General features: G+C 47.9%; 1 protein-coding gene across 1 annotated transcript in view; it reads left to right on the top strand.

The window, feature by feature from the left end:
- LOC147106030 (sortilin-like) overlaps positions 1-25232 on the top strand; it is a 72461-nt gene that overhangs the window by 33000 nt on the left and 14229 nt on the right. Inside the window, exon 8 of the mRNA XM_086008712.1 lies at positions 14012-14128. Coding sequence (XP_085864838.1) covers positions 14012-14128 — 117 coding nt within the window. The remainder of the gene's footprint in view (positions 1-14011; positions 14129-25232) is intronic.

Below are 25232 nucleotides of genomic sequence, written 5' to 3' on the forward strand. Positions count from 1 at the left end.
TTACATTCCTGGGACATCGGGTGGATGCCACAGGCCTCCATCCATTACCAGGGAAAGTGCGGGCAGTGCAGGATGCACCTGCACCCACCTCAGTGACTGAACTGAAAGCCTATCTAGGGCTCCTGAATTATTATAACCAGTTTCTTCCAAACTTATCGATGCTGCTGGCACCCCTGCACAAACTGCTGAGAAAGGAGGAGCCATGGTGTTGGGGGCCAGAGCAAGCGAAAGCGTTTCAGCAGTCAAAGGAGCTACTTCAGTCCAGCAGGGTGTTAGTGCATTACGACGAGAAGAAGGAGCTGATAATGTCCTGTGACGCATCACCCTATGGAGTGGGGGCAGTGTTGGCCCACCGCATGCCAGATGGAGCGGAAAGGCCCATCGGGTTTGTTTCACGCACGCTCACAGCTGCGGAAAAGAACTATTCACAGCTTGATAAAGAGGTTTAGCCATTATATTTGGAATAAAGAAATTCCATAAGTACATATATGGGAGGAAGTTTGTAATCAGTACTGACCACAAGCCTCTTATTAGCTTACTGAATGAGATGAAAGCGGTGCCTCAAATGGCATCACAGAGAATAATGAGATGGGCAGTAATACTAAGAGCCTATGAATATGTGATCATGTACAGAGCCGGCAAGGAAAACGGGAACGCTGATGCTCTCAGCCGCCTGCCCCTCTCAAAATCTCCTCGCAGTACTTCCCCTGAGGAGCACGTCCTGATGCTGGATCAGGAGATCAGTCCCCTGATGACTTCAGCGCAAATCCAGGGCTGGACAGCCAAGGACCCCGTTCTGTCAAGGGTCCATGAGTATGTGTTGAAAGGCTGGCCAGATCATCGTGATGGACCGGAGTTGGCGCCGTACAGACAGAGACAGCACGAGCTCAGTGTCCAAGATGGATGTGTGCTATGGGGAGCACGCATCATAGTCCCAGAGCGGGGACGCTGTACTTTGATGGAACAGTTGCATCAATCGCACCCAGAAATGACTAGAATGAAAGGACTGGCTAGGAGCTACCTGTGGTGGCCTAACTTGGATGCTGAAATTGAGTCAAAGGTAAAGTCATGCACTATATGTCAGAAACAGAGGAAAGCACCTGCCGGGGCACCACTCCATCCCTGGGAGTGGCCCAGCAAACCTTGGAGGAGAATTCACATAGACTATGCGGGACCTTTTATGGGCAAAATGTTTTTGGTGCTGGTAGACGCTCACTCAAAGTGGATCGACATTTATCCAGTGAGCTCTGCAACGACTGATGCCACACTGGATTGTCTCAGGAACAGCTTCAGCACGCATGGTATTCCAGAAATGATTGTATCCAACAATGCACAGTGTTTTGTTAGTGAAGGGAGCAAAGAATTCATGGTAAGGAATGGAATCACACATGTCACCTCAGCTCCATATCACCCAGCCTCAAATGGGTTAGCCGAGCGAGCCGTGCAGACTTTTAAGGAGCTCATGAGGAAGAGATCAGGTGACACCCTGGAGACCAAGCTCAATAGAGCCTTGTTTAGTTATCGTATAACACCCCAAGCTACCACGGGGCTTTCTCTGGCTGAGTTGATGATGGGGAGAAAGTTGCGGTGCACGTTAGACCTGATACACCCAGATCTCAAAAGCAAGGTTGAGACAAAACAAACAAACCAAAAAGTGTACCATGACAAACATACTAAAGCTCGCCATTTTGCCAGAGGGGACTCTGTACACCCAGAACTTCGGCTATGGACCTAAATGGATACCAGGACTAATCCAGGACATTACAGGACCTGTGTTGTACTCCGTGTTACTAGGGGATGGTCAAGGGGTTCGTCGGCATGTGGATCAGCTTTTCAGCCGGCAGCAGGGGGAACTGCCTCAGATGGAACAAAGGGCAGTAGAGGAGGCTGTTCCAGGACCCAGCACGGCTTATAAGGTGCCAGTGGACACTGGTACTGCCAGGCCACAGTGGGACAGAGTAAAACCAACATCAGAGACTACTCCAATCTCAAGTGCGAGTGAATCTGAGAATCCACCACAAGTGGAATTAAGACGTTCACAAAGGATTCGCAAGCAACCAGAAAGACTTATACAAACCTGTTAAATTAGTCAGGGGTTAACCATGGTTAGAGCATACTGGTTAATTAAAATGTAGTACCTAGTAAGGGTTATTGTTTAAGAATTGCATACGGCAATCTTAAGGGGGGAGGAGTGTCGTAACCTGGGAGGTTATGAGTAACCTGATCCACCAGGTGGTGCTGTGGCAATTGGTCTCCTGAGTTAAGTCTGGTCTGTACTGGTTGTACTCTTTGCTTTTGCTGCCTCATGGTAGAAGCTTTTATGTGCAAGTGTTGATTAAACCATGTTACAGAGTTAACCTGTGTCCATCTCCATCTATGGCCACCTCAAGATACCACAGGTAGATCAGAGAAAAGAGAGACATTTACAACGGGTAGATCAAGGAGAAGAGAGACATTTACAACAGGCAGATCAAGGAGAAGAGAGACATTTACAACAGGTAGATCAGAGAGAAGAGAGACATTTACAACAGGCAGATCAGGTTGAAGAGAGACATTTACAACAGGCAGATCAGGGAGAAGAGATACGTTTACTAAAGGCAGGTCAGGGAGAAGAGAGACATTTACAACAGGTAGATCTGCGAGAACAGAGACATTTACAACAGATAGATCAGGGAGAAGACAGACATTTATGACAGGTAATTGAGAGGGGAGAGACACATTTAGCACAGGTAGATCTAAGAGAAGAGAGACATTTACAACAGGCAAGTCAGAGGGAAGAGTGGCAAATGTGGCCACAGTAAATAATAATTCTAATAGGTCTAAGAGCGTTAAAAAAACAAACCTGAAGACTTTGGCCTAGAAATTGAGTTTTGGCTTAGCCAGGGCTTTAGCGCCGGAAGTTAGTGCCGGCGCTAAGTCCCCCTGCGCGCGCCAAAAATTCAGCAGGGCCGCGCCCAAACGGCTGCCGGCGCTACTGAAGGGTCTTTGCGGCGGTAAATCGGCGCTAACTGCCGTTTCGCGCCGCAATTCCGGCGCTGCGGCACCCGATGCGGTGCGGCAGGCTCGGGAAGTGCAGGCCTCCTCCTTCCCTTAAGGAGGAGCTGCCTGCACCCGATCGCGGCCCGCGAAAATCTTTTAAAAAATGAGCCCGGCACCTCGGACAAGTGCCGGGCTTGCTTCTGTTCCGGCGGGGGGGGGGGGGGAAGTCCGGGGAGGGAGCTGCGGTCAGGCGGCCGGCGGGAAAGCGGCCGGCCGCCGCGGGGCCTTTAATGCGCCGGCGCAAAGACTCGTAAGACTCTGTTGCCAGAGTCTTAGTTGCGGCTGTCACGGGCGAGGCGGCCGCAACTGAATTTCGGCGCTGGGGCCCGTCGGCATGGCAACCGGGACGCTGCGCACACCGATGACGTCATCGGTGCCGGCGCAGCGCTACCGGTCTACCGCGGCGTAAGGGCCCCAGGCAATTTTGGCGCCGGCGCCAAATGCAGCGCTAGGCCCTCTAGCGCCGCAAAATCGGCGCTAAGGGCACTCAATTTCTAGGCCATTGTGTCTTAATGCGAGGAGCATTTGTAATAAGGTGGACGAATTGGCTGTGCAAATAGAGGTAAACGAATATGATTTGGTTGGGATTACGAAAACGTGGCTCAAGGATGGCCAAGACTGGGAACTCAACATCCAGGGGTATTCGTTATTCAGGAAAGATAGGCAAAAAGGAAAGGGAGGTGGGGTAGCATTACTGGTTACAGAAGGGATTAATACAATTGTAATGAAGGATATTAGCTCTGATGATGTGGAATCTGTATGGGTAGAATTGAGAAATACTAAGGGGAAAAAAACATTAGTGGGAGTGGTATATAGACCTCCCAACAGTAAGGCAGAGGTTGGAGATGGCATTAAAAGGGAAATTAAAGAAGCGTGCAATAAGGGCACAGCAGTCACATGGGTGACTTTAATCTACACATAGATTGGGCCAGCCAAATTAGTAGCAATACTGTGGAGGAGGAATTCCTGGAGTGTTTACGGGATGTTTCCTGGACCAATATGTCGAGGAACCAACCAGAGATCAGGCCATCTTAGACTGGGTATTATGTAACGAGAAAGGATTAATTAGCACTCTTGTTGTAAGAGGCCCCTTGGGTCGGAGCGATCATAATATGATCGAATTCTTCATTAAGATGGAGAATGAAGTAGTTGACTCAGAGACTAGGGTCCTCAATTTAAATAAAGGAAACTACGATGGTCTGAGGAGCGAGTTGGGTATGATTGATTGGGGAATGGCACTCAAAGGGTTGACGGTGGATAGGCAATGGCAAACATTCAAAGATCGAATGGATAAGCTACAGAATTTGTTCATCCCAGTTTGGCATAAAAATAAAACAAAAAAGGTGACTCAACCGTGGCTAACAAGGGAAATTAGGGATAGCATAAGATCCAAGGAGACGACATATAAATTGGCCAGAAAAAGCAATAATCCTGAGGATTGGGAGCAGTTTCGGATTCAACAAAGGAGGACAAAGGGATTAATTAAGAAAGGGAAAATAGAATATGAGAGTAAGCTTTCAGGGAACATAAAAACTGACTGTAAAAGCTTTTATAGATATGTGAAGAGAAAAAGATTGGTGAAGTCAAGCGTAGGTCCCTTGCAGTCAGAATCAGGGGAATTTATAATGGGAAACAGAGAAATGGCAGACCAACTAAATTCATACTTTGGTTCTGTCTTCACAAAGGAGGACACAAATAACCTCCCAGAGATGCCGGGGAACATAGGGTCTGATGAAAGGGTGGAACTGAAAGAAATCAGTATTTGTAGGGAAATGGCGTTAGGAAAATTGATGGGATCGAAGGCCGATAAATCCCAGGGCCTGATAATCTACATCCCAGGGTACTTAAGGAAGTGGCCCTAGAAATAGTAGATGCATTGCTGGTCATCTTCCAGAACTCGATAGACTCTGGAACAGTACCAGTACCCATGGATTGGAGGGTAGCTAATGTTACCCCACTATTCAAAAAAGGTGGTAGAGAAACAGCGGGGAATTATAGACCGGTAAGCCTGACATCGGTAGTGGGGAAAATGCTAGAGTCTATTATAAAAGATGTAATAGCAGAGCACTTGGAAAGCAGTGACAGGATCGGACAAAGTCAACATGGATTTACAAAAGGTAAATCATGCTTTACTAATCTACTGGAATTTTTTGAGGATGTAACTGGTAAAATAGATAAGGGAGAACCAGTGGATGTGGTGTATTTGGACTTTCAGAAGGCTTTCGATAATGTCCCACATAAGAGATTAGCGTGCAAAATTAAGGCACATGGGATTGGTGGCAAGGTATTGACTTGGATAGGGAACTGGTTGGCGGACAGAAAGCAAAGAGTTGGAATAAACGGGTCGTTTTCCGAGTGGCAGGCAGTGACTAGTGGGGCACCGCAGGGATCGGTCCTAGGACCCCAGCTGTTCACAATATATATTAATGATCTGGACGAGGGAATTGGATGTAATATCTCCAAATTTGCAGATGACACAAAGCTGGGTGGGAGGGTATGCTGTGAGGAGGATGTCGTGAAACTCCAGTACGATTTGGACAGGTTGGGTAATTGGGCAGAAACATGGCAAATGCACTATAATGTGGATAAATGTGAGGTTATCCACTTTGGTGGCAAAAACAGGAAGGCAGATTATTATTTGAATGGCAATAGATTGGGAGAAGGGGAAGTGCAAAGAGACCTGGGTGTTCTTGTGCACCAGTCGCTGAAGGTAAGCATGCAGGTGCAGCAGGCGGTTAAGAAGGCAAATGGTATGTTGGCCTTCGTAGCATGAGCGTTCGAGTACAGGAACAAGGATGTCTTGCTACAGTTGTACAGGGCCTTGGTGAGACCGCACCTTGAGTGTTGTGTGCAGTTTTGGTCACCTTACCTGAGGAAGGACGTCCTTGCCATGGAAGGAGTGCAGCGAAGATTCACCAGGCTGATACCTGGGATGGCAGGAATGACGTATGAGGAGAGATTGTGTCGATTGGGCTTATACTCACTGGAGTTTAGAAGATTGAGAGGGGATCTCATCGAAACCTATAAAATTCTGTCAGGCCTGGACAGACTAGATGCAGGAAGGATGTTTCTGATGGCCGGGGAGTCCAGAACCAGGGTTCATAGTCGAAGGATAAGGGGTAAGCCATTTAGGACTGAAATGAGGAGGAATTTCTTCACCCAGAGAGTGGTGAACCTGTGGAATTCTCTGCAAAAAAGGGCGGTGGAGGCCAGTTCATTAAATATATTCAAGAAAGAGTTGGATATATTTCTTGAGGCTAAAGGGATCAAGGGATATGGGGAGAAGGCAGGGACAGGGTACTGAATTTGGATGATCAGCCATGATCTCATTGAATGGCGGAGCAGGCTCGAAGGGCCGAATGGCCTACTCCTGCTCCTATCTTCTATGTTTCTATTTACAACAGGCAGATCTGAGAGAAGAGAGACATGTACAACAGGTAGATCAGGGAGAAGAGAGACATTTACAACCGGCAGGTCAGAGAGAGAAGAGAGACATTTACAACAGGCAGGTCAGGTAAAAGAGAGACATTTACAACAGGGAGATGAGTGATAATTGAGACATTTACGACAGGTAGATCAGGGAGAAGAGAGACATTTAGAACAGGCAGATCTAAGAGAAGAGAGACATTTAGAACAGGCAGGTCAGGTAGAAGAGAGACATTTACAATGGGTAGATCAGGGAGAAGACAGATTTACGACAGGTAGATCAGAGAGGAGAGACATTTACAACAGGTAGATCTAAGAGAAGAGAGATATTTACAACAGGTAGACCAGGGAGAAGAGAGACATTTACAACAGAGATATGAGAGAGAATTGAGACATTTACAACAGGCAGGTCAGGGACAAGAGAGACACTTGCAACAGGTCGATCAGAGAGAAGAGTGACATTTACAACAGGTAGATCAGGGAAAAGAGAGACCTATATGTTAGATCCGTGATTCTGAGAGTATGATGTTTTTCAATAACCACACGGATGCTGTAACTTAACAATAAACAGGTGTTTACTGGAGGAGGGTAGTCTCAAGACTGGGGGTACAGAGGCATGCGCAAGGCGTGGTCACTGCCGGTACTACAGTATACAGGAGCTGTAAAAGTAGTTCTGTCTTAAAGGTACATACACTACAATTCCTCCCCTTTTAGATTAGTAGTATCCCTAATATTCAAGTAACAATTAACACTTTAACATGTACATTAAACAACAATAGTCCATTTATAGATTCAGTCTTTGGGGCGGCTTCCTGACCCTTTCGGGATAGCGCCTTTCCTGAGGTTCTTTTTCTTGGTGCAGAGGCGATTCTGGCCTCTGTTCATCGGGTTCCACTGCTACTGGTTCTGAGGTACATGCAACCGGTATGTCGGGTTCATCCCCAGGTACTCGAGACATGGGGGTGACTCGTTCCTGTGACGCTAAGATCTGATCGACGTGGCGTCTCACAATGTTTTCCCCGACATCCACTTTGTACATTAATGGCCCCTGCCTTGTGAATATCGTTCCGGGTTGCCATTTCTCTGTTCGATAGTCACGGGCCAAGACTGGTTGTCCTACATTGAAGCTGCTTGTCGGCTTCTCATTGATGTGCTGGAATTGTTTGTCCTCAACATTTCTTCGCACATTTGGTCTGAGCAAGTCCAGACGAGATCTCAACCTTCGGTTAAAGAACATCATGGCCGGGGTCTGGTTGGTAACTGCATGTGTCGCGTTTCGGTAGGCTAATAAGAAATTGTCCACCTTATGCTGTAGTGGAATTTCATCGTCGCACATGGCCTTTATCGCCTTCTTAAAGGTTTGTACGAACCTCTCAGCCAATCCATTTGTGGCTGGATGATACGGGGCGGATGTGTAATGCCTTACCCCATTCCTTCTCATAAATTTTTGAAACTCTTCGGACACAAACTGTGGTCCATTATCAGAGCAAATCTGCTCTGGCAAACCGTTTCTGGCAGATATGGTCCGTAAGACTGCAATCGTTTTCTCTATAGTGGTTGAGGACATTTTTATCACCTCAGGCCACTTTGAATGAGCATCCACTGCTATTAAGAACATTGAGTCCATGAATGGACCAGCGAAATCAATATGCACCCGTTGGCATGGAGAGGAGGGCCACTCCCATGGGTGTAGAGGGGCATGTGGTGGTGCATTTTGGACCTTCTGGCATCCTGAGCAGCTCTTAGTTAGGTCTTCGATTTGTTGATCGATTCCCGGCCACCACACATAAGCCCTAGCAAGGCTTTTCATTTTCACTCCCCCCCAGATGACCTTCATGTAGCTCATTTAGCACACTCTTCCTTAACTTGGGTGGAATGACCACTCTGGATCCACACATCACTGTCCCCTGGCATACTGACAGCTGTTCTCTTCTGGATGAGAATGCTGGCAACAGTGAGTCGCCATGTGTTGGCCATCCCCTCACCGTCAAATCATATACCCGAGACAGCGTCGGATCATTGCGAGTCTCCTTCTCTATATCCACGTGCGTTACTGGCAATCGTTCAATTATTGACGAATAAAATATCTCGATAGGGTCCACTGCTGGTGCTTCCTCCACAGTAGGCAGTGGCAGGCTCGATAGCCCATCAGCGTTCCCATGCTGTTTCGTGCCTTTATGTTCTATTTCATATTGATTCACCCCTAGAAACAGGGACCATCTTTGTAACCGTTGTGCAGCCATCACTGGAACGCCCTTCTTCGGATTAAAGATGGAGACAAGTGGTTGGTGGTCAGTCAGCAAGGTGAACTTCTGCCCATGCAGATAGTGGTTGAATTTTTTTACTCCCCATACTAGGCTGAGGGCCTTCCTGTCAATCTGGGCATAGTTGCGCTCGGCTGAGGTTACTGACCGAGACGCAAAGGCTACTGGCCTCTCCAACCCGTCTGGGAATTTGTGCGACAGCACCGCTCCAATACCATAGGGTGATGCATCACATGCCAAACGAATTGGTAGTGCTGGGTTGAAATGGGCCAACACCGCTTTTGATGTGATCAATTCTTTACACTTCTGGAAAGCTCGTCTACGTTCGTCATTCCACTTCCATGGTACCCCTGTTTGCAGTAGGGTGTTCAGTGGGTGTAATACCGTGGACAAATTTGGTAAGAACTTGTGGTAGTAGTTTACCAGCCCGAGGAACGACCTCAGTTGTGACACATTTTCCGGTGCTGGAGCCTTGACCACTGCCTCAATCTTTTCAGGGGACTTATGTAACCCCTCTTCATCGATGACGTGGCCACAATACGAGATCTGTTTCTGGAAAAACTCGCACTTGTGGCGATTAGCTCGTAGCCAATACTCCTTTAATCTGTTGAGCACCTTCTCCAAGTTGGCGAGGTGATCACTGTCATTTTCGCCCATGACCAGGATGTCGTCCAAATAACACTGGGTCCCTGGAATCCCTTGCAGGACTTGATCCATTGCCCTTTGCCAGATAGCCGGAGCCGAGGCTACCCCGAACACCAGCCGGTTGTATTGATAGAGACCTTTATGAGTGTTAATCGTAAGGTATTGTTTCGAAGCTTCTTCTACCTCCATTTGCAAGTACGCCTGGGCTAGATCAATTTTGGTGAAGCGTTTACCTCCAGATAGCGAGGCGAAAATATCCTCGATTCGTGGAAGCGGATATTGTACCGTGTGAAGGACTGGGTTCACTGTCACCTTAAAATCCCCACAGATGCAGACCTTCTTTGGTTCCCCAGGTGTATTACTCAACGACCTCTTCATTACAGGAACGATGGGTGTAGCCCACTCGCTCCAGTCCACTTTGGACAGTACTCCTGAACGTTCCAACCCTTCCAGCTCTGCTTCAACAGCTGGTCTGATTGCATAAGGCACTGGTCTGGCCTTAAGAAACTTTGGGCTTGCATTTTCCTCTATTTTAATCATTGCTGTTATGCCTTTTAGTGTTCCGAGTCCCTCCTGGAACACTTCTTTTGTGTCAGTTAGCATTTTTGACAATCGGCCAGGTGTGACGTCGTCATCCTTTTTGGCCTCAACCTTCAGTGCCTGTATGGAATGCCAATCTAATTGTATCTTCCAGATCCATTCACGTCCTAGCAGTGGTGGTCCTCCATCTGGCAATACGTATATATCCATTTTAGGTATTTCCTGGCCTTTATATATCATTTTCACCCTTATTTTTCCTTTGGGGTAGACTTTTTGCCCCGTGTACGTCTTCAAGACAATCTCTGTAGCTTTCAAGGGTATATGTGAAAATAGCCGCTTGTAGTCCCTTTGGTTTATGACTGTTAGGGCTGATCCTGTGTCCAATTCCATTTTCACTTGGACTCCATCTATCTTAAGTGTAACCCAGATAGTCTGGTGATCCTCCATTTTGGTTACCTTATGTAGTTTCAGACAACCCAGCTCCTTGCTTCCAGAGTCTGTGTCACTTTTCTGTTCGTCTGAACCACTGTCCATCACCTGGTGTACCTTTTTGTACTTCTCCTGTGGAGATTTCTTACTGTTGGTTTTCTTCCCAGACCTGCAGACTCTTGCTATGTGTCCTGCTTTTCCACACTGTCTGCACACTTGGTCCTTGAACCAGCAATCCTTCTGGTCATGTGTTGTTCTGCCGCAGCGATAGCACTTCCCTGTTCCATAGGACATTTCATTGGTGCCATATTCTTGCGGTCTCCGTTGTATCTCTGCAGCGCCCCTTGCAGCTGCTTCGTGTGATACTGCCATACTGAAAGCCTTGTCCAGTGTAAGATCCTTTTCTGATAGAAGCCGTTTCTGGGTTCCTTCACTTTGTAGCCCACACACAAACTTGTCCTTTAATGTATCTGCTAGTCCCGCTCCAAACTGGCAGTGTTTCGATAGCTTGCGCAGTTCCGTTAGGTACTCAGCATTGCTTTCGTCTTTGTGTTGGTTCCTTTTATGGAACTTAAATCGTTCTGCTATCAGCAGCGGTGTGGGGTTTAAGTGGTCCTGTAGGATTTCTACTATGCTTTCGAAATTCTTGTTCACCGGCTTCTCTGGGGTTAATTAGATTTCGCAGTAACCCATAAGTTTTTGCACCCATGGAATTTAACTAAACCAGTGCTTTCCTAGCATCTGGCACTTCATTCGCCCTGCAGTACACCTCAATACGTTCCACATATGTCGCCCAATCTGCGACTTCATTGTCGAACGTAGAGATACTGCCACTCTTCGGCATCCCTGGGTGTGATTTAACTGTCAAAAATGGTGTCTCCCGCACTTCCCCTTCTTCTCCGCTGGCACAAAATGGCGTCTCCCGCGCTTTCCTTCCTTCCCGCGCTCGCCCTTCTTCTCCGCTGCGGCTTCTAAAAATGGCGTCTCCCGCGCTCTTCCTTCTCCGCGGCTCAATGGCGTCTCCCACGCTCTCCCTTCTTCTCCCCGCGGGCACTGTTCAGCCCTGGAGCCCTGGCTGTGCTCTGCGCGTTTTTTTTTTTTTTTCGACGCTGCTTGGTCTTGAACCCGGCTGTTGCTTTACCCTCTCTCTCTCCGGTTTGTTTTTTTTTTCTCTCGACGCCGCTCGGTTTTCAACCCCCGGCTGCGCCCTGTGCGCTTCACCCTCTGTCTTACCCCGTCGACGCTGCTCGGCTTTCTCTCCGCCATCAGTCGGCTCCAGCCGCCGCTGTCCGGGAAGGGTCTGTGCTGGACCTGTCGTCAGTCTCTTGCTGATCGTCGTGGCTGGGGAACCAAGCCCGGCTCTCCACAGCCTCCCCTGCGATGTTCACTCTCTGCCGGACGACTGGGCGGTTGCTCGTGGTCGACGCCCGTCCTGGCCTCGACTTTCTTACACCGCCCTCCCGGAGCGAATCCTCGAAGGGAAATGCAGAGTTGCAGGTAGATTCGAAACGACACTCGTCGCCACTGTTAGATTCGTGATTCTGAGAGTATGATGTTTTTCAATAACCACACGGATGCTGTAACTTAACAATACACAGGTATTTACTGGAGGAGGGTAGTCTCAAGACTGGGGGTACAGAGGCATGCGCAAGGCTTATATACAGGTGTGGTCACTGCCGGTACTACAGTATACAGGAGCTGTAAAAGTAGTTCTGACTTAAAGGTATATACACTACACTATACAACAAGCAGCTCAGAGAAGTGAGACATTTACAACAGGCAGCTGAGGGTGAAGAGATACATTTACAACAGGCAGGTCAGAGAGAAAAGGGAGACATTTACAACAGGCAGATCAGGGAGAGAAGGGAGACATTTACAACAGGCAGATCAGGGAGAGAAGAGAGACATTTACAACAGGCAGATCAGGGAGAAGACACATTTACTACACGTAATTCAGAAAGAAGAGACACATTTAGCACAGGTAGATCTAAGCGAAGAGAGACATTTAGAACAGGCAGGTCAGGTAGAAGAGAGACATTTACAACAGGCAGGTCAGCGAGAAGACAGATTTACAACAGTTAGATCAGGCAGAAGAGACATTTACAACAGGTAGATCAGAGAGGAGAGACATTTACAACAGGTAGATCAGGGAGAAGAGAGACATTTACAACAGGTAGGTCAGGGAGAAGAGAGACATTTACAACAGGTAGGTCAGGGAGAAGAGAGACATTTACAACAGGTCGATGAGGGAGAAGAGACACATTTACAACAGGCAGATCAGAGAGAAGAGATACATTTACAACAGGTAGATCTGGGAGAAGAGAGACATTTACAACAGGTAGATCTGGGAGAAGAGAGACATTTACAACAGGTAGATCTGGGAGAAGAGAGACATTTACAACAGGCATGTCTGGGAGAAGAAATGTATTGAATCAGTGTCATAGAATAGAATTTTTTGCATTATCCCAATGGAACAGTGTGTCGGTGCTATATTATTCCCAGCATTTAATTCCTCAATGCAATGCCCAAATAATATGTATGTATTGTTGGCCGTACATTGTAATTAACCAAATTCCGTTCCATGTTTTCTCATCGACATGCTTCTTCCAGTAGTTTTAGGATATTCCATTCTATATATTGTCACACACGGTCAGTCAAGCAGGAAGTGGTGTAACCATGATCTGAATTCGGCGCCTGTGGCTGAGTAATGTGGTTTACTTAAATAGCCTGCAGTATATCTGTGCTGTTTGAAAAAGAAACATGCCTCATGTCCTTTATTCGCTCCACATAATCGTTCTCGATGTTGAACTTGGCAGTGGGGAATGGGTGAGGGGAGGTGGGTGGAATACAGATTTTGCCCTCTTGTGGGAAGGACTGTTTCATTTTCAAAGGAGTTAGTATGGAGAAAGTGAGCGATCCCCATGGTGTAACAAAATCGTCAACCAGTTCATAAAGGACAGCTTTAAGATTTCATTACACGGAGTGCACAGAGGAAATCTTCCCCTAGTATAACGAGGACTCTATTTTTGGCTTGCACCTTTTGCCAAGTTCAGAGTCTAGCAGGAAGCAAGATAGGGCTGGAATTTTGCCTTGCATTCTGTTTTCATTGCTGCTGAAAAATTATTTGAAAACCGTTGATAAGGCACTGAATTAAGCGGGAGTTCTTGGCGTCCGGTTTACATTTGCGAAATTTCGGCACGCTTGCTCAAAAACTGGGCTGTCTGCTCCAAAATGACATGAATGGCAATCCTAATTTTTCTTAACTTTTGCACAATGTACCTGCTTATGAGCACTGTGGAACAAAATACTTCACAGCAGGGTACAGTGCATGTGACACAAAGGCACAAAATAGTATTGTGACATTCTGCACTCTGACTTGTATCTGTACCTCGTGTATCAAAAGATTATTATTTAGAAATGAAGTTATGCCTTCCACCACAATGATGAAAATTGGCCCCTTATTGATCAAAATGTTCACATGCCCTCATGAATATCAATTTCTTGTGTGAAAAGTTGCTTTGCACCATTGAATAAAATAGGTAAATTAAAGTCTTTGATTTAGCGAGGTGCACTGCACTCAGTGCCCACAAGAAAGAAATGTCAGCAAGTATCTTTTGCAGTGATCAGTAAGTTTTAAAAATGTTTTCCTCTTCATTTCCACACTTAAGTGATTTTGGATACTATCGTGTCGGAACTAGTGATAAGTGTGTAGAGCAGCCAGACTTAAAGGGTCGTGTGCTGGAATTCTGCTTACAAGGAAAAGAAGAGCTGCTGAAAACACAAGGGTGAGTTATTTCTCACAAGAATGTGTTAACACCTGCTGATAGTCAATGTGAGTTATACTTAATTAGTACGCAAGTTGCAATAGGCAGACATTGATCTAATTTAGTCTCACTGAACCCAATAAAATAATTTTTCTCCTGTTTTTTGTAAGGAAAATTGATAGAGGTGAAACCTTCTGGTGTTGTAGGGGTGATTCCGTGATCCAGGAAGTTTCGGGACCCCATCTCGTGATTTTTCATCCATTAAAATGAATGGACAGAAAATCACAGGCTCCGCACCCAACACACTCACACCCGGGAGCATCAGATTGTAGAATCACTAAATAATACTTTTTTTTTTACCAGGGACTGAAGTATTTTTTATCAGGTTCAGTGATCCTAAATTACCGTAATGTGTATGGACACCAACTTGTAAATTGCATAATGTACTTAGGAAAATGTGTTTCCTTAAATTAATATTGGATTGTAAAATGTTTTTCATGCAAAGCAACCCAATTTCCCCCCCCATATGTCACAATAACATGATTATATTTAATGTCCTTTGTGTCTTTTAATACCTTCATTAAGATTTTTACTTGAAGGTGTCCACTTTCCCAAAAGCCTGGGATTGAACCTGATAGGTTTGTCCAGAGCTGGACTGCTGTGTGCTGAATTTAGATTGTGCAATGTGCCTAATTTCCTAGGATGCATCAGTGCCATTCAGTCAACTATACTGATGGAATATTTTTCTTCTGATTCTAGCAGTTTCTATTTAGTAGATTTTCTTTAAATAATTTTGAAAAACAAAATGGCACATTTGAAAAGCTTTAAGGTGAAATTTATATTGAGTGTTTTCTTTTTAAAAAGATAAGATGATCTTGTATGTGTGAGAGTGACAGAGAAAAAATACTGTTCTGATTCCTGTGGTTTTTGTTTTGTGTTCAATTAACTTTAGAAAGGATATTAAGCTGAGGAGAAAGAAGGAAACTGGGGTCTGAGAGAGAGTCTACAATTTTTTTTGAAGTTGAATTTTGAAGCCAACTAATTATATCACCTGTATTTTGGTGACAGAAAAGGTCATTGCTAATTACTGCTTACACCAGAGAAAAAGAGAGAGATAGGATTAGAGAGAGAGAGAGAGTGAGCGAAAGAGACAGTCAGACAGATTGGAGTCAGAGGGGGGGAGAGAGAATGAAGCAGGGCAGAGTAAGACTAGGGTCAGAAATAGAGAGAGAAAGAGAGGGGTGAGTGATATAGAGATATAATGACCTAGAAATTAGTCTCGAACAGTGACTGCAATGGAACTGAATATAAGGTGCTGCATATAATAGGCGGCCGATCCAACACTGCCTGTTTTGCGCCATTTATGAGACAAATTTCTAGGCCACTGTGTCTTTCTTCATTTAATGATATGTCAACATTGGAAAAAGCACCTGAATTTTGAAAGCAACTAATTATCTGATGCTGTATTGACAAAATCAATCCTAATTGCATATACTTGGTGAGACAGAGATTCTAATTTCTAACACCTATGAGACTGAGGGAAAAAGATGCAGAGAAAGACACATAGAGAAATACAGACAAGTATTTTCTCTCCTCATTCTAATTTCATTTATTTTTAAAGCCAATTGAATTTTGAAAGTGAACAAAGCCTCTCTGAGATAAACAGATAGGGGGGAAGTGGAGGAGGAGAATTGGTTGAGGGTGAGGGGGCCTTTGGTTTCTCACTAACCATCCTTGACGGGAGCAGGTAGCAATTCAGAGGGAGTGGTTGGATGGTTAAGAGCGAGGTGAATAATAGCAGAGCAAGGAGGAGGGGGGGGTGTTGTATCCGTGTGTTAATGGAGACACGGAATGCAGGAGTTGGTTTAACAGGTGTTTACTGAACAAAGTCTGGAGGTGAACTAAAAGATACAAGACGCTATACAGGCTTATATACCCGAGTGGTCACTACCGGTATTACAGTACAAAAGGGGCTCTTAAAGGTACATACACTACAATTCCTCCCCTTTTAGATAATTAGTACATAACATTTTAAGTAATCATTAATTAACATGTTTACAAGAACAATAATCTACACATTTGCTGCAGTTAATCAATTATAAGTCAGTCTCTCTGGAGGCTTCCTGACTCGGTCCGGATAACGCCTCGGTGGTGTAGTAGTTTTCGGTGGTGTGGTAGGTTCTTTTGGCAAAGTCGATTCGGCTTGAATGCCAGTGTCGGGTTCATCTGGTTCCAGTATCACCGGATCGGGGGTAGATACTATGGGTATCTCTGCTTCATCATTAGGCGTATAGAGTTGTGGTGTAGGTTGTCCCTTTTCGGATGACTCTATGATCTGGTCAGCATGGCGCCTTATTATGCTTTCACCAATGTCCACGGTATACATCAGCGGTCCTAGTCGTGTGCAAATAGTTCCAGGCTGCCATTTCTCGGTACGGTAGTCCCGGGCCAAAACTTGTTGACCTATCTGGAAGGTTCTAGTTGGCCTTTCATTCATGCCTTGAAATTGCCGGTTCTCTACGTCCCTTCTGATGTTTGGCTTGATCAAATCCAGCCGGCATCTTAGTCTTCTATTGAAAAACATCATGGCGGGAGTTTGGTTTGTAACCACATGTGTTGCATTCCTGTATGCAAACAAGAAGTTATCTACCTTATGTTGTAGATTTATGTCTTCATTACCCATGGCCTTTATGGCCTTCTTGAAGGTCTGGACAAACCTTTCAGCTAATCCATTGGTGGCGGGATGGTATGGGGCGGACATGTAGTGCTTAACCCCATTGTTTTTTTAAGAACTTCCTGAATTCTTCGGACACAAATTGCGGTCCATTATCAGAACAGATCTGTTCAGGCAGCCCATTCCTGGCAAATATGGTCCTTAATACTGTGATGGTTTTTTCCGTGGTGGTGGAGGACATCTTTATTACTCCGGCCACTTGGAGTGTGCATCAACCGCGATTAAGAACATTGAGTCCATAAATGGACCAGCAAAGTCAATATGTACCCTTTGCCATGGAGATGAGGGCCACTCCCATGGATGTAGAGAGGCTTGTGGTGGGGCGTTTTGGACCTTCTGGCATCCTAGACAGCTCTTGGTCATTTCTTCGATGTCTCCATCGATACCTGGCCACCACACAAACGCTCTGGCTAGGTTCTTCATTTTCACTCCACCCAGATGCCCCTCGTGAAGCTCCTTTAGCACTTTATCCTGGAGTTTGGGTGGAATCACCACTCTGGATCCACACATCAAGGTTCCTCGGCACACTGACAGCTGTTCTCTTCTTTGCGAGAATGCTGGCAACAGTGGTTCGCCATGTGCTGGCCATCCCGTCACCGTTAAATCGTAGACTCGTGAGAGAGTCAGGTCATTTCTCGTTTCCTTTTCAATGGTAGAATTTGTTACTGGTAGACATTCTACTATGGTTGAGTGGAACATCTCCACTGGATCCACTGTAGGTGCCTCTTCTACTGTTGGCAACGGTAGGCGCGATAAACCGTCAGCATTCCCATGCTGTTTTGATCCTTTGTATTCTATGTCATATTGGTGTGCCCCTAGGAAAAGGGACCACCTCTGTAGCCTTTGCGCTGTCATAATGGGAACGCCCTTTTTAGGGTTGAATATGGAGACGAGGGGTTGATGGTCAGTCAACAAGGTAAATTTTTGTCCGTGTAGGTAATGGTTGAATTTCTTCACTCCCCACACCAGGCTGAGTGCTTCCCTGTCGATCTGGGCATAGTTACGCTCAGCTGAGTTCAATGAGCGTGACGCAAAAGCTATCGGCCGCGCCGAGCCATCAGGGAATCTATGCGATAATACCGCTCCTACGCCGTAAGGGGATGCATCGCACGCCAGTCTGATTGGCAGTGATGGGTTGTAATGAGCCAACACTTCTTTGGACGTGATCAAGCCTTTGCATTTATGGAAGGCACATTTACAGTCTTCGCTCCATTTCCAAATTACTCCCGTTTGTAGCAGTGCGTTAAGAGGGTGCAGAACAGTTGACAAGTTCGGTAAAAATTTATGATAGTAATTTATCAATCCCAGGAACGACCTTGTGGTAAACCACTGTTTGTATTCCACTCTGGACATGCCTCGGCTGACTCCTCCCACAAGTCCTAGTATAAAAGTGACTGCTCCCCAGCCCTTTGTATTCTGGACCGGTCGACCACTCGAGGCAGACCTTCATTCTTTTGTTAATAAAAGCCTTTAGTTACTCTCTTAACTCTCAGTCTTTTATGAGTAATTGATAGCGCATCAATTTTATTAACAAAATTTTTATAATGGAGAAGATCCTCACACCAGCATGCCTGGACTTAGATCATCGGGAGGCGGACTCATCCACCAAGTTTACTCACTGGCTTAAGTGTTTCGAAAAATTCCTGACCGCCTCCGCAGCAATCAAATCGGACGAGGACAAACTGGATGTCCTGACCTCCAAAGTGAACCACCGAGTGTACTCGGTCATCCAAGACGCGACCTCGTACGCGGACGCTATCAAGCTCCTCAAGGACCAGTACACGCGCCCAGTGAACGAATTGTACGCCAGGCACCTTCTGGGGAGTCGTAAACAACAACCTGGGGAATCGACCGTGGAATACCTTCAGGCACTGTCTGTGCTTGGCCGGGCCTGTGGTTGTAAGGATGTAAAGGCCGCCGTGTACACAGAGGAACTTATCCGGGACGCTTTTGTAGCGGGCCACAGATCCAATTACACCCGACAGCGACTGTTGGAGCAGAGTGACCTCGACCTCAACAAGGCCTCTGAACTCGCACTATCATTGGATGCAGCCTACCGGGGCATGGATGCCTACTCCTCTGCACCGTGGACGCCGCGGGGAATGACAGCCTGGGACACGGTAGGACCGCCTCATAGCGCCGTGCCACCCCAGCCACACCCCAGCAACGGCCTAACTACCGCAGCAGTGTCCCAAGGCCAGACAGCAGTGCCCCAAGGCCAGAAATGCTACTTCTGTGGCCAGGCAAAACACCCCAGAGCGCGCTGCCCGGCGAAAAACGCGATCTGCTCGGGCTGCGGGAAGAAGGGACACTACGCTAGCGTCTGCAGGGCCAAAGCCACCCCGAACCCCAGCAGCGCTGCGTGTGGGCCATGCGGGCCACCATCTTGGGCCTCCCCGGCCATGTGCGAACCACCGGTACAGCAGCCATTTTGGACGCCTCCAGCCACATGGGGATCATGGACGCCGCCATCTTGGACGACAGCCGGAACGCAGCAGGCCCCCAACACCGCCTCATCTGATACCCGCAGCGACACACCGACCCCTACGCTGGCATCCGTTACACTGGACCAAGCGAGACCGCACCAGCTGGCCAGTTCCACAATGGACATTAAGGTAAATGGTCACGATACAATCTGCCTTTTTGACTCTGGGAGCACGGAGAGCTTCATCCACCCCAACACGGTGCGGCGTTGCTCTCTCCCAGTCCTGCCTGCGCACCAGCGGATTTCTATGGCCTCCGAGTCCCAGTCGGCGGACATCGGCGGCTACTGCGTGGTGACACTCGTAGTAGACGGGACTGTGTACGATCATTTTAAACTTCTGGTCCTGCCCGACCTCTGCGCTGCCGTCCTGCTGGGGTTAGATTTTCAGTGCCACCTTAAAAGTGTTACGATGGCGTACGGTGGACCCCTACCCCCACTCACAGTCCGCAGCCAGCAGCTTCCAAATTGCCCGCCGCGCACCAGGTGCAACCTCTCCACACTCAGAGTCACCCCCCCCCCCCCAACTGTTTGCTAACCTCACCCCCGACTGTAAGCCCATCGCCACAAAGAGCAGGCGATACAGTGCCGGGGACAGGGTTTTCATTAAAACCGAAGTGGAGCGGCTCCTGAAGGAAGGGATTATTGAGGGCAGCACCAGCCCCTGGCGAGCCCAGGTTGTGGTCGTTAAGACCGGCGAGAAGCAGCGCCTGGTCATCGACTACAGCCAGACAATAAATCGCTACACCCTGCTGGACGCCTACCCACTCCCCCGCATAGCTGATATGGTCAACCAGATCGCGCAGTACCGCGTCTTCTCGACCATTGACCTGAAATCAGCGTACCACCAGCTCCCTATCCGCCCTGAGGACCGCCAGTATACTGCCTTTGAGGCAAACGGCCGCCTCTATCACTTCCTTAGGGTTCCCTTTGGCGTCACCAACGGGGTCTCCGTCTTCCAAAGGGAGATGGACCGGATGGTAGATCAAAATGCGTTGCAGGCCACTTTCCCATATCTGGACAATGTGACCATCTGCGGCCGTGACTTGCAGGACCATGACGTAAACCTCGAAAAATTCCTCCGCACCGCCCAACTCCTGAACCTGACATATAACAAGGAGAAGCGCATATTCCGCACAAACCGCCTCGCCATCCTTGGCTGTGTTGTGGAACACGGAGTCATCGGCCCCGACCCCGACCGGATGCGTCCCCTTATGGAACTCCCACTGCCCCACTGCCTCAAGGCCCTGAAGAGGTGCCTAGGGTTTTTCTCCTATTACGCCCAGTGGGTCCCCTACTATGCGGACAAGGCCCGTCCGCTGATCAAGTCCACCTCTTTTCCCTTGACGGCATAGGCCCGCTTAGCCTTCCACCGTATCAAGGAGGACATTGCCAAAGCCACCATGCACGCAGTGGACGAATCCATCCCCTTCCAGGTGGAAAGCGACGCGTCCGACTTTGCCCTGGCCGCTACCCTCAATCAGGCGGGGAGACCCGTGGCCTTCTTTTCACGAACCCTCCAAGGCCCGGAGACCAGACACTCCGCTGTTGAGAAGGACGCCCAAGCGATTGTGGAGGCTGTGCGTCATTGGAGGCACTACCTGGCCGGAAAACGATTTACCCTGCTCACTGACCAACGTTCAGTTGCTTTCATGTTTAACAACAAGCAGAGGGGCAAAATCAAAAATGACAAGATCTTGAGGTGGAGAATCGAGCTTTCCACCTACAATTACGAGATCTTGTACCGGCCCGGGAAGCTCAATGAACCCCCGGATGCGCTATCGCGTGGCACCTGCGCCAGCGCGCAGATCGATAGACTGCGGGCCCTCCACAATGACCTCTGCCACCCGGGGGTCACCAGGTTCTTCCACTTCATCAAGGCCCGCAACCTGCCTTACTCTATTGAGGAGGTCATGACCAGGAACTGCCAAGTCTGCGCTGAGTGCAAACCGCACTTTTATAGACCAGACAGGGCCCACCTGATAAAAGCCACTCGCCCCTTCGAGCGCCTGAGCGTTGATTTTAAAGGGCCTCTCCCCTCCTCCGACCGCAATGTGTACTTCCTCAATATTATTGATGAGTACTCCCGTTTCCCGTTCGCCATCCCCTGCCCGGACATGACCAGTGCCACGGTCATTAAATGTCTGAACGACCTCTTCACCCTGTTCGGTTTCCCCAGCTATATCCATAGCGACCGGGGCTCATCGTTTATGAGCGACGAACTCCGTCAGTACCTGCTAACTAGGGGTATTGCCACAAGCAGGACCACCAGTTACAACCCCCGGGGGAACGGACAGGTGGAAAGAGAAAATGCGACAGTCTGGAAGGCCGCCCTGCTAGCCTTAAAGTCTAGGGGCCTTCCAACCTCCCGCTGGCAGGATGTGCTCCCCGATGCGCTCCACTCTTTTCGGTCACTGCTCTGCACTGCCACTAACGCCACCCCTCACGAGAAAATGTTTGTCTTCCCAAGGAAGTCCACATCGGGGGCATCGCTACCGCCATGGCTGACGTCCCCAGGGCCGGTCCTACTAAGAAGACACGTGAGGACCCATAAAACGGACCCCCTGGTCGAGAGGGTCGACCTCCTCCACGCCAACCCCCAGTATGCTTACATTGCATACCCGGACGGGCGGGAGGACACAGTCTCCATAAGAGACCTTGCACCCTCGGAGGCCGCAGTAACCCACTACTCACTACCACCCCCCCCCCACGATCCGATATCCAGCCCCAGCAGACGGCAGGCCTGGGCCCCGCGACCCGCTCGACATCTACGAGGACGACACGCCTGTGCCACAGCCTACGCAGGACTCGACGCCGGAAGCTCCACTACCCCTGCCGTCGCCACGCCGATCACAGCGGCAGACAAGACCTCCGGAGAGACTCCAATGCACTAACTTTTAATACACTTCACCCCGTCGGACTCAATTTTAAACAAGGGGTGAATGTGGTAAACCACTGTTTGTATTCCACTGTGTACATGCCTGGACATGCCTCGGCTGACTCCTCCCACAAGTCCTAGTATAAAGGTGACTGCTCCCCAGCCCTTTGTATTCTGGACCGGTCGACCACTCGAGGCAGACCTTCATTCTTTTGTTAATAAAAGCCTTTAGTTACTCTCTTAACTCTCAGTCTTTTATGAGTAATTGATAGCGCATCAGACCTTAATTGTGAGACATTTTCAGGTGCTGGGGCTTTTATGACCGCTTCAATTTTTTCAGGTGACTTATGCAACCCTTCTTCGTTAATTATATGGCCACAATATGATATTTGTTTCTGGAAAAATTCACACTTGGGGCGATTTGCTCGTAGGCCCCGTTCTCTCAGCCTAGTGAGCACCTGCTCCAAATTGGCAAGGTGCTCGTTGTCATTTTCTCCTGTAACAAGGATGTCGTCTAGGTAGCATTGAGTCCCCGGAATCCCTTGCAGGACTTGCTCCATAGCTCTTTGCCAGATAGCTGGAGCTGATGCTACTCCGAAAACCAGTCGATTGTACTGGTACAGGCCTTTGTGTGTGTTTATCGTGAGATACTTTTTAGAGGCCTCCTCAACCTCCATCTGTAGATATGCCTGTGCCAAGTCAATTTTGGTGAAACGTTTCCCTCCGGATAGTGAGGCGAAAATATCTTCTATCCTTGGAAGAGGATACTGTATCGTGTGAAGGACCGGGTTTACAGTCACCTTGAAGTCCCCACAGATGCGAATTTTTCTCTTTTCTTCAGATTTATCATTATTCAACGTTTTCTTCATGACCGGGACGCTGGGTGTTGCCCACTCGCTCCAATCTACCTTGGATAACACGCCTGCTTTTTCTAAATTCTCCAGCTCTGCCTCGACTGCTGGACGAATTGCGCATGGCACCGGCCTTGCCTTAAAAAACTTGGGAATTGCCGCATCTTCCACTTTTATTGAGGCGGTGACGCCTTTCAAGGTTCCTAGTTCCTGTTGAAACACTTCTTTGGCGTTAGCCAAGATGCCTTTTAATCGTTCAGGTATTACGTCATCATCATTTTTTTTCTTACTGGTCACCGTCAGTGCCTGAATGGAGTGCCAGTCTAAACGTATCTTCCTGATCCATTCACATCCCAACAACGGTGGACCACCATCTTGCAGAATGTATAAATACAACTTCTGTATTTCCTTGCCATTGTATACAACAGGCACCTTTATTTTCCCTCTGGGGTACACTTTCTGCCCCGTATATGTCTTCAAGATAATGGATGTGTCTTTCAAAGGTATATGCGGAAATAGCCGCTCGTAATCCCGTCGACTTATGACGGTCAGAGCTGATCCTGTATTTAGCTCCATTTTAACTGGGGACCCCGCTATCGTGAGGGTAACCCAAATGGTCTGGTAATCTTCTTTGGCAATTACATTATGTAATTTGAGACAGCTTAGTCTCTTGTTTCCGGAGTCGCTATCGCTCTTCTGGTCTTCGGAGCTACTGTCCGTCATCATTTGTACCTTTCTGTACTTTTCCTTATTGATTTTTTTTCTGTCAGTGGATTTTTTGTTTCCAGATCGGCATACACGTGCAATGTGTCCCATCTTTCCGCATTGCCTGCATGCTTTGTCCTTGAACCAGCAGTCCCTCTGGTCATGGGTGGATCTGCCGCAGCGATAACATCTCTCGAAACCCCGTGTCATTTCATGGGTGCCGAAGTCCTGTGGCTTTTGCTGTATCTCTGCAGCTCCTCTTGCTGCTGCTTCGTATGATACAGCCACACTGAAAGCCTTGTCCAGTGTCAAATCTTTCTCAGAAAGTAGCCTTTTCTGTGTTCCTTCGCTTAGGAGACCGCAGACGAATTTGTCTCATAGAGAATCTGCCAGTCCTGCCCCGAATTGGCAGTGCTTTGACAGCTTCCTTAATTCGGTGAGGTAATCAGCGTTACTTTCATTCTTGTGCTGATTCCTCCTGAAGAATTTGAATCGTTCCACTATCAGCAGCGGTGTTGGGTTTAAGTGCTCCTGTAGGGTATCAACAATCTCCTTAAAATTCTTGTCCATCGGTTTGGCTGGAGTGATTAAGTTTCGTAACAGCCCGTATGTCCTTGCGCCCATCAGATTTAGAAGTACCGATGCCTTTTTATCATCCTCTACTTCATTCGCTGTGCAATATACTTCCACTCTTTCCACATATGTGGTCCAATCCTCTATATCACTATTGAAAGCAGTAATATTGCCAGTCTTAGGCATCCTGAAAATCAAAAATGGCGCCTCCCGCGCTTTCCTTTCTTCCCTGACGAGAAAAAATGGCGCCTCCCGCCGCTGCCACTGCTGACAACGCTGTTCTCCACGGTTTTTATTTACACAGATATTTTTAGTAGTTGGAGACTCGTTCCCGCCGGACTCTCTGGGACTTTTCCCTCCCTCTGCTTGGTCCGAATGCCGACCTACTTTGCAGCGCCGGCCGTCTCCCGAGTGCTCCACCCTCCGTCTCTGTTTGCCTCCGCCTTCCGACTCGCTGCTCAGCCCCGCTGCAGAGCCACCTGATCGAGCCCCAGCCCGCCGCCCAGGAAGGATTAATGCAGTACCTGCCACCAGCCCGGCTAGCTGGTGAAACCACAGTTTTTTTTTTTGTTTTTTTTCTTCGACCTTCGTCTGAGGAATCAATCTCCTTGAGGTGCTGCCGAATTGCAGGCAAGTCCATTTCCAATTTGTCGCCACTGTTGTATCCGTGTGTTAATGGAGACACGGAATGCAGGAGTTGGTTTAACAGGTGTTTACTGAACAAAGTCTGGAGGTGAACTAAAAGATACAAGACGCTATACAGGCTTATATACCCGAGTGGTCACTACCGGTATTACAGTACACAGGGGCTCTTAAAGGTACATACACTACAGGGGGTAGTTCAAAGGTGAAGAGGTAAGGATGGCGATGAGAGTGAGGGAGAAGTGATTTGAAGGGTAGTG

This window comes from Somniosus microcephalus, chromosome 16 (genome assembly GCF_052327205.1).
Source record: "Somniosus microcephalus isolate GS21.2 chromosome 16, FLI_Smic_1.0, whole genome shotgun sequence".
Taxonomy (NCBI): domain Eukaryota; kingdom Metazoa; phylum Chordata; class Chondrichthyes; order Squaliformes; family Somniosidae; genus Somniosus; species Somniosus microcephalus.